At 35.3% G+C, this 9822-nt stretch overlaps 1 protein-coding gene across 1 annotated transcript; it reads right to left on the bottom strand.

Annotated features, from left to right (window-relative positions):
* Positions 1-665: 665 nt before the first annotated feature.
* ENODL15 (early nodulin-like protein 15) lies at positions 666-2792 on the bottom strand. Its single transcript, XM_089805371.1, has 2 exons — positions 2414-2792; positions 666-1307 (listed from the first exon to the last, which is right to left on the bottom strand). The coding sequence occupies exons 1-2, from the start codon at positions 2598-2600 to the stop codon at positions 910-912; spliced, it is 585 nt and encodes a 194-aa protein (XP_089661497.1). The 5' UTR covers positions 2601-2792; the 3' UTR covers positions 666-909.
* Between the last annotated feature and the right edge of the window lie 7030 nt (positions 2793-9822).

The raw sequence follows: 9822 nt of genomic DNA, 5'->3' as shown, positions 1-9822 counted from the left end.
TTATTTTTTGATATATAATTATTATTTTATTTACTCTGACGCATGTCGTAGGGTCACATCGAAGTGCATAGTACAGAATTAATAATTTAAAAATGTATCATGTACGTATGCATATTTTGAAGTATTGGAGGCTGTAAGGGTTGCTGTGGCAATAGTATAGAATAATGGAAGGACAAAAAATGTGACTGGACAAAACCCAAGTCAAATCATGCCTGGACAGTACACTTTGTGAGACTTTGTTGAAACTGACGGAAGTAACTGGTAGTAACGGCACTGGCTAAAAGCGGGTGCAAATATTCGGCTATTTAGCAAGTGCCTCCTATCCACTACCCTGTTCCTCTATAAACGCTCATACGCCATTACCGTCGCAGTATGCAGCTCTGCAACTCATTCAGACTGCACTTATTCTGCAGACACACTAATTAATTTTTGTATTCCGCGTAAATTATTTACATCATTGATCAAAATTACAGAGCCGAACTAATAGGAATCGGGCATGGCACCTTCTTTAAGATAAACAATTATGATAGTGTAACTTCAAAACCAGGAACATCAAAGGAGCGGAGTCGAAACAGAAATTTAAATAGCGCCTCCGATTGGGAAAAAAACTAAGTGAATCGTTAAAACAAGAAATCAAAGAATAGCCAACTCAGAAACAATAATAATAATAATAATAAAGATCCCTCCACTCTATATTATATCAGCATCCGGCCGAGTACCATACCAAAAAATATGGCCCGCATTGCAAGAACATAATAGATTCGAACCATTATATTTACAGAGCAAACCATTTAGAATCGAAAACCCAGAATGCCTATAACAATTTCTACCCTAAACCCCAAAGAATCTGTCAGTTAATGCCACTCGGGCAAAATAAAGCCGCCAGCAACCATCAAGCTGGTGAGAAATCTAGAAAACCAGGGAAGCCGCCAAAGCAAAGACGCCCAGAAGAAGTCCAGAGCAGAGAGAAGAAGCGCCGCTGGTAGGTGCAACAGCGGGGGCCTCACCGGGTGCCATGGCGGGACCTTCTTCAGAGGGAACTGTGCCGAAAGGAGCGAAAGCAGGGGATGCAGATGGTGCACCAGCATTACCGCGGCCGCCCTGCGACATGACAACAACCACGAGCTTCTGGCCCTTGTCGCAACGGCCCTCTGCGCCACTGATGAAGTAGAATGGCCCAGACCTTGGGAACTTAAACACAGTTTGCCCGTCGTCGTAGCTCGCAAGTGGCGCTGTCGTGTTGCAGCTCTGGAACGCCTCCTCTGTCACCTGCAACACTGAATCCTCCTTCGCCGTGTACTTGAACACTGCGAAAATGAAAAGCAACACAAAAATATTTCCGTCATCAGAAACATACAAACCAAATATGTCATCATTTAAAGGTTTATTACAGTCCATGCTGAAATAAATGCATCTGTTTCCGGATTGAGGTGCGTTAGATGCATCTCACGCAGTTGAAATCAGGAACGCTACTTCTAATATTGCAATTCAGAACCCCAGAAACCAAAATATACACCATTACGGAAACTAAAAACCACAAAATATTGCCATCATGATCAGAGACAACTCTTCTACATTTTTCCACTACAGAAGCCTACAAATCACAGAATGTTATCTTTATAGAATTATTACTGTACAATGAAATTTCAGTGCTACTTCCCGATTCAGCTGTACGACATGTTAAAGTCTCACAGTCAACTTCCAGGAAAAGCACTTCAAAAAACTATCGTTACGGAAGCTACAAACCACAAAATACCATTATAGAGCCGCAATTTTAAATACTGCCATTACAGAACCTAAGAAGCACAAAATCTTACCTCCAAAACAACATTTCTAAATATTATAATTAAAGAAGCCTAGAAACAAGAAAATGTTATAATACTACCATTACAGAACCTAGAAACAGCAAACACTGCGCACTTTCACATACTATCATTACAGAACCTAGAAACCACAAATGTAACCATAAGGGAACCGGCACTTCTAAATGTTACCATTATAGAGCCAGCCCTTCCAAACATTACCCTTGCAAAACCTAGAAACGACAAATGTAACCAACACAGCGCCAGCACCTCTAATTATCACCTCTACAGAGTAAGCACAGCTAAATATCACCATCACAGAACCTAGAAACCACAAATGTAACCATTACAGAGTAAGCGCATCTAAATACTACTATCACAGAAGCCTAGCCATCACAGAGCGAGCAAATCTAAATATCAACATAACAGAAGCCTAGAATCCACAAATGTAACCATCAAAGTACCAAAACTTCTAAACATTAACATAACAGAAGCCTAGAGTCCACAAATGTAACCATCACGGAACCAAAACTTCTAAACATTACAATTACATAACCCTACAGACTCCTTTCAAGGCAAACAACGATAATTTTTTCGCAGAAAATACTTACAGAGAGTATCGCCGATATGAAATCTCCGTTTCTCAGCCCAATCCTTATAACCCTGGGGCTCAGATCCCGTAGGCACACTCCAGCCACTCTTCCCTCCCACAGTGAACTCCCTCGCCACAGCACATTCTAAGAACAGCACAAAACATGCAGCCAAAACGGAAGCTCTCTTAGCGCCAGAGAAAGCCATTGCTAAAGATGTTAGCTAGGGCTAAAACCGGCACCAAAGATCGCAAACCCTCTTAGAAGCAGATCACCAGAGCTAAAATAGCAAGAACAAGAACAAAATCAGTTTTCAGACAATGTTGGATGAGAAAGGAGGGCGCAAGGGTTTTTGTAAGCAGGTGGAGGGGAATTAGCCGTTTGAACACGTTCGAACCCCGAGGCCGAGGCATAGGTATCCGTTGATACATGTACTGTCAGGATGCCAGGTGGCAGCGGAGTCACAGGCATTTGATGACGTGTAGTAGAGAGAGAAACGGGTGAAACTTTTGTTTGTAAGGAAATGGGTCCTGACAGGGTTGATAACTTCTATAACGAAACATCGAAATTTGAGGAGACTTTATTTCGGAATCACGGACACGTGGAGGGAGGTTTGTCGCTTTCGGCGACAGGTGGACTAGGGTTGTCCTCGAGTTTATCATGGGTTTCGCATCTTTGGGAACAGGCGGCATAAAGACGTAGTTATGCGTGTAACGGGTCGAATTTTGGCACGCTAGTCGTTGGAAAGTAAACCCTTACAGTTATTTATTTGTACTTTTTCTTTTGGAGATTCCTTGCTAGGACGATCTGTTTCTTAAGCTTTAAGTTTGATTTAACTTTTTGTTTAATGAGGTGTTTAATTGGGATGAATTCATTTATTAACTGATTTTAATGCAACTGAAATGTAATTTTGGTTCAATGAGGTATTTAATTGCTATTAATTGATTTTAATGTAAATTTATGTGGTGTTTAATTGAGATTGAATGATTTTAGGTGTAAACTATTAACTGATTTTGTATGAAAATTTTGTGTAAGGGGTATTTAGAGGATGTTTAATTGAGGTTGAATGATTATAGAGGTAAACTTTATTTAAGGACGATCTTGTTTCATCTTTAAGACGAGATTACCTAAATGTTTTTAGATGTAACTTTTGTTTAATTGGGATGAACTCATTTGACATTTAATTTTTGTTTAATGAGGTGTTTAATTGACATTAATTGATTTTAATGTTAACTTATATGGTGTTTAATTGAGATTGAATGATTTTAGGTAAACTATTTAGGTGCTTAATTGGAATTAACTAATTTTATATGAAAAAATTTGTGTAAGGGGGTGTTTAGAGGGTGTTTAAGTCAGATTGAATGATTATAGAGGTCAACTTTGTTTAAGGAAGATCTTGTTTTAGCTTTAATATGAGATTAGGTGAATGTTTTTAGATTTAACTTTTGTTTAATGAGGTGTTTAATTGGGATATGCTAATTTATTTAGGGGAGCATTAAATTGAGATTAAATCATTTTAGGTGTTAACTTTGTTTAATGTGATGTTTAATTGAGATTGAATGGTTTTAGGTGTAAACTACTTAGGTGTTTAACTATAAGGGGGTGTTGAATAAAGATTAAATAATTTTATAGGTACACTTTGGTTAAGAAATTGTTTAATTGAGATTTAAGTTTTTTAACATTTGTTTAATCTAGATTAATATGATTTTGTAAATTATTTTATAAATAGTAGATTTGTTGTGTGTATTTTTTATGTGCGTTTTAGTTTTGTAGGTAATACATTATTGTAATTTTTTAGGTAATACATTATTGTAATCACTTTTGGTTATCTAGTGATTAAATTTTTTCATTTCAACCAATAACTATTAATAATTTATTCTTTCTAATTTTCTAATAATTTTTTCTATAGTATATATGTGCAATATATGTTTTAATAATTATCTAAAATACTTTTTTTTAGAATGATTGGCTAAATGTTTGGGGTCTTATTAGCGGGATAAGCTACTCTTTTTTTCATAACACTAATATTTTTAATTTTATATTTATCTATGTTATACAAATAAATTATATCTATTAAATATTTTATAAATGTTTCTCATTTAACATGTTTTAATTGTTACATTAAGAAAAAGTTTTGTCATTAAAAAATAAATCTCAATATTTTTAATTGTTACATTAAGAAAAAGTTTTGTCATTAAAAAATAAATCTCAATATTTCAAAATTCGGACAACATTATGGCAAATAATAAATATTTGTACTTCTTTAAACTATTTCATAATTAAAAACTTAATTACTCAAATTCAAACCATCTTAATATAAAATATAATTGTTCTTCTAAAAAAACTTATAATTTGTTTTGTTTAAATTAACATATATTTATCTATCTAATATCTATATATTAAGTATTGCTTTTATCTACTGATATCCATATATTAGATATTATTTTTTAAGTAATGAAACTCTCTTTTAAAGTAATTTTTTTAATGTATATATGTTGTTTATCAATATTACTCTATTTAAAATAACATTTAAAGTCTATTTTTATTTCAATCTATTTTTAACTATTTTTATTCTAATAGATATTATAATATTATTATGTTATTATTATAACTATAACTAATTATTTGCTTTAGAGGCACATCATTTTTTTATTAATTAGAATATCTAATATTTCTCTATTCTAATATAATTATATTATAATATTTGTTGCCCGGATAATTTTATGAGAGAGGGGGAGAGTTAATTGAGTTAGCTAATAGAGAGACGGAGAGAAAATGAAATAATAATTATTTTCCACTATTTCAATATTTTCTCTCCCCGCACTCCAACTTCTAGAGAGAAGTTTGGGGTTTGAGTTTGAGTTTCATTCTCTCCTCAACAAGTTTCTCTCTCCCCATACTACCTCTCTCTACGTACTTAAACTTTTAGAAAGAAGTACGGGTTTGGGTTTGGCTTCTCACACACAATCCCTCTCTCTCCACGTACTAAAGTACTCACTCTCTACATACTCTAACTTTTTAACCTAATCCTAACCGGAACTTCCCAACCCAAAATCTACTTATTAAACAACCACTTATTGGGAATGAGAAGTAATAAAAGAAATGGAGAGAGACCGTTAAAACCCATCCAAAGCATGTAACTCCATTACATCTCTTAGCAAGTCATGGCATTCCAGAGAACCAAACAAGGCATGAGAACTATTTGGAAAGTGGACTTCAATTTACCTACAAGAATCCTGAAGATTGCGAACTGAAACCTAATCGTTTCACATGAAATCCCAATAAGTGGCATCTACATTTGCAGAATGGTGAGACATTCCACATGAAGAAAGTTGCGCTAAGCTCCAACGGAAATGATTGGTGAAGTTGTTCAAATATCCTGACTTCAATTTACTTCCATAACGTAATTGACTTGAGCCACGACATTCCAATGGAAACATAGTCAAGGCACGTGTACTGTTTCTCATGTGTGACCTACGGCCTAGAGGAAAATCAGCAATATCATCTACAAAAGTCGTATTCCAAATGTTTGACACAATGCATTAATGCATTGGAAATTATATAAGTGTCTACCAAGGAAAAATTTTGAGCCAAACACATGCTGGTATTTGTGATATGGTAGCTATGGCACAAATTATTAATACCACTCCAACAATTTCAGAGCTAAACAAATAATCATTCTGGCAACATTCGAGCAAATTTTCTAATGTTTTTGATGAAGATGTACTTTATAATCACTTTGATGAATGACATAAGGATTGTAAGAAAACTTTCAAAGGAGCTTGCATCGGCTACCAAGGCAGTAAAACATTTTTGAAGCTAGTCTAGTGTTGAATATTATCAGGAGGAATTAACTCCTTTGTGTCAAGAATTTAGAGAGATTTGGGGAGAGTGCGAGTTTTAGGCAATTCTCATTACTTCTGAAATATTTAGAAGAACCATTGGAGAGGCAATGCTCTTAAAAGAAGAATGTGAAGTAATTTACATCTTCTTAGCCTACAATAGTTCAATGAAAATATCGAAGTGCATAGAAACTGATTGACAAAATGTCGAATCTAAGTGTACCCACATTCATCTAGCAGAGCTGCTAAATTGTTTGATGAAATGCCTCTGTTGCATATGAGATGTGTGCATTGTTTAGAAGAAGTAAATGGACCAAAATGGTATTGATAAGGGATTAAAAATGTCTTGTGAATGCTCCAAATAAATGTTGGATCCTTCAAGTGAAATGGAGATTTTGATAAAGTTTCACAATTGCCTGAAGAAAATAGAACACGGAGTTTGATACGAAGCAAAGGGAATATTGACTTCACATTCGACATAGCACTAGGACAGGGATTTGGTAAGCAATACTATGAAGTACAAGTTCCAAGGTAAAGAGCCTCCTACGATATTAAAAAACACGCTTCCTAAGATATTAGATACAAAGATGGGACGTATAGAAGTTGTAGACTTTTGGAAAATGATGAGTAGAGAAGATAAATCACCCCTAGCACATCGAACATTGGAAAGTGGTCTAGCCCATGCAGGAGGACACCCACTTGCAGTTCAATGTGCGGAATTGGTTTTAGAATGTATCAAGGCATATGATCAGAATTCCAGGGACATCAAGACTTCAGGAGGTAATGTCATGGTGAGCCTAGATCTAGTATCTATCTCCATCACGTTCAGATTGCCAGTAAGAGAGGAACATGTATGAATGTCATTGCTAGGAGTTGGCTTGATCAACCCAGACAAGGACAATCACAGTTGCCAAGAATGTTACGTAGGAATATCTTTAATGAAGACATTTCTGATATGATAATTCTTCTCAATAGAGTGGTGGGAAATCAGACAGTTGAAGATTTTCAGGATTGGATGTTTTTGTACATTAATACCATCACCACTAGAAAACAATTTATAGATTGGGGAGAAATGATTAACAATGCCCTTCATCACCAGTTAATAGGATTCAATGCGAGTCAAGGGTTTTACATGTCCTTGTACCTAATGTACGCAATTGCTAGTATGAAGTCATGGCCTAGTCTTAATCCTTATGGGGAGTATAGCTTAACCACACAAATTTATAACTATTACCCCCAGTTGCAATTAAAATAGAGCAATGCACACTTCTGTAGGATGAATGATGTTTTTTCTATGCTCACTATCAAGGAGCTACAGGGAGATATAGGACTCTGAATTTCTCCTGAAGCAGCCAGTCTCATCAGTACTTATGGTAGCTTCTTCATACAGTACCCTCGATTCACTTACATCCGCATCAGAGGTTTTCAAGATTGACCTCTCATGTTGCCTCGCTTCATAGATGACAATTGGTACTTTCAGAAGTTTGCAGGCAAATTGGCTAGGAAAACAAAAAGTGCAAGAACAAAAGATCAATTCCTTTCCCACTCGGCCTTGGACACTACAGTTGTCTTTCTTTTTCAGATGCTCAAAATATCGAGAGATCCGTGTTGAACATAACTTTACACTCTTTCCACACTCGCTTCCCATTTGATAGCAGCGGGTATGTTAAAAATAACTTGGCACTTGGACCCTGCTATCTCCATTTCCCTACAATGGAAGATTATTGGGCGAACTGTGAAAATGACTTTGAAGTGAGGAAAGGGACTGGATGAGATTTACAATACAACAAATTATCGATTACAAAATGGGATGGGATGTGACAGGCATAACAAAGGAGGGGTCAAACTTAATAGAGATTATAATATTATTATGTTATTATTATAACTATAACTAATTATTTGCTCTAAAGGCACGTCATTTTTTTTATTAATTAGAATATCTAATATTTCTCTATTCTAATATAATTATATTATAATATTATAATAATAAAATAATTATATTATAATATCTAGTATTTCTCTATTCTTTATTAACACCCTTATTCTTAGGCAAAGGAAAATTGTTAATATCTTGGGATGTTCTATAGGTGCCTTTCCAAGTACTTTCCTTGGCCTCCCTTTGGGGCATAGACCCTCAGACTCCTTTGGGAGGACCTCGTAGAGAAATTCAATAAGAAATTAGTGAGATGGAAAGGAAATATGTTGAGTCAAGCTGGGAAAGTAACTCTTTTGAAGGTCTCTCTTCAAAGTCTCCCTACGTATGCTCTTGGCCTCTTCAAAATTCCAACAAAATTTGTAGATGCTATTGATAGAATACGAAGGAACTTTTTATGTCTGACAATGAAGAAAGAAAGAGGATAGCTCTGATTGCTTGGGAAAAGGTATGTAAACCTAAGATTAAAGTTGGATTGGGTATCAGATCTATAAGAAGTATGAATAAAGATCTCCTTGCTAAACAAGGATGGAGAATGTACCAAGATGATAAGGAATGGAGTTCTATATGGAAGTATAAGTATCTTTATAATGTTCCATCATTGTCAGATTTTCTGTCTAACCCAAATATTTCCAATTCTTCAACTATTTGGGGTGTGGTACAAGGTACTAAAGATATTCTTAATAAAGGTTGTATGTGGAAAGTTGGGGATGGAAGAAAGGTTAGGTTTTGGGAAGATGTGTGGTTATTGGATCATCCACCGTTAAATGACTTTAATGGCATCACTCCCATTGATAGATGCAAACAGGTTTTTGGGGTTTTTGTTTGCAATTATTAGAGAAATAATGGATGGGTTAATCTTGCAGAGGTTTTCCACAGCTTTAACCACATTCAAATATCTCTCAATTCCTTTAATCTTACTCCTAATATGGAGGATTCTATGGTGTGGGTCATTCAACCAAGTGGTAAATTTAAGGTGGCTTCTGTGTTTAGATCCGATTTAAATGGCAATCCTCCCCCTTGAACTAAATCTTGGAAAAAGGATCTTATTTCTAAAACTAATATTTTTTTCTAGACTGTTGTTCAAAACAAAAGTTTTAATCTGGATAATCTTCAAAAAAGGGGTATTTATATTGTGAATAGATGATGTTTATGTAAGATGGAAGGTGAAGATATTAACCACCATTTCATCCACTATATATTCAGTTAGGATATTTGGGGAATTCTCCTCTAGTACTAGAATATCTTGTGGGTTCAGCCTAGTAATCTTGTGGAGTGTTTGCAAAATTGGAAATACCCTATTAGAAGCCCTGATGTTTGTTTCCTTTGGAGTATTTCTCTTCATCGCCTTTGTTGGGGTATCTGGAAAGAAATAAACAATAGGATTCTTAGAAACAAAGAAACACCTGATTGGGTGGTCTACCAAAACATTCTCAGGGATATTATAGAGAACTTCATCTCTCAAAATAAAAATACTGATGATTTGACAATATTTGGCCCCCTGAAAATGAAAGAAAATAAAATGATGAAACATAATGATAGCAGAGAGGGTGCCGTATGGAAATCCCCTCCTATGGGATGGCTGAAAGAAAAAATTGATGGGTCTGCTAAAGGAAATCCTTGAAGAGTTGGATGTGGTGGAGTCTTGAGGGATC

Source organism: Cupressus sempervirens, chromosome 10 (assembly GCF_028749045.1).
Source record: "Cupressus sempervirens isolate cs-2001-9-10 chromosome 10, ASM2874904v1, whole genome shotgun sequence".
NCBI lineage: Eukaryota > Viridiplantae > Streptophyta > Pinopsida > Cupressales > Cupressaceae > Cupressus > Cupressus sempervirens.
This window is presented reverse-complemented; position numbering and strand designations above follow the sequence as displayed.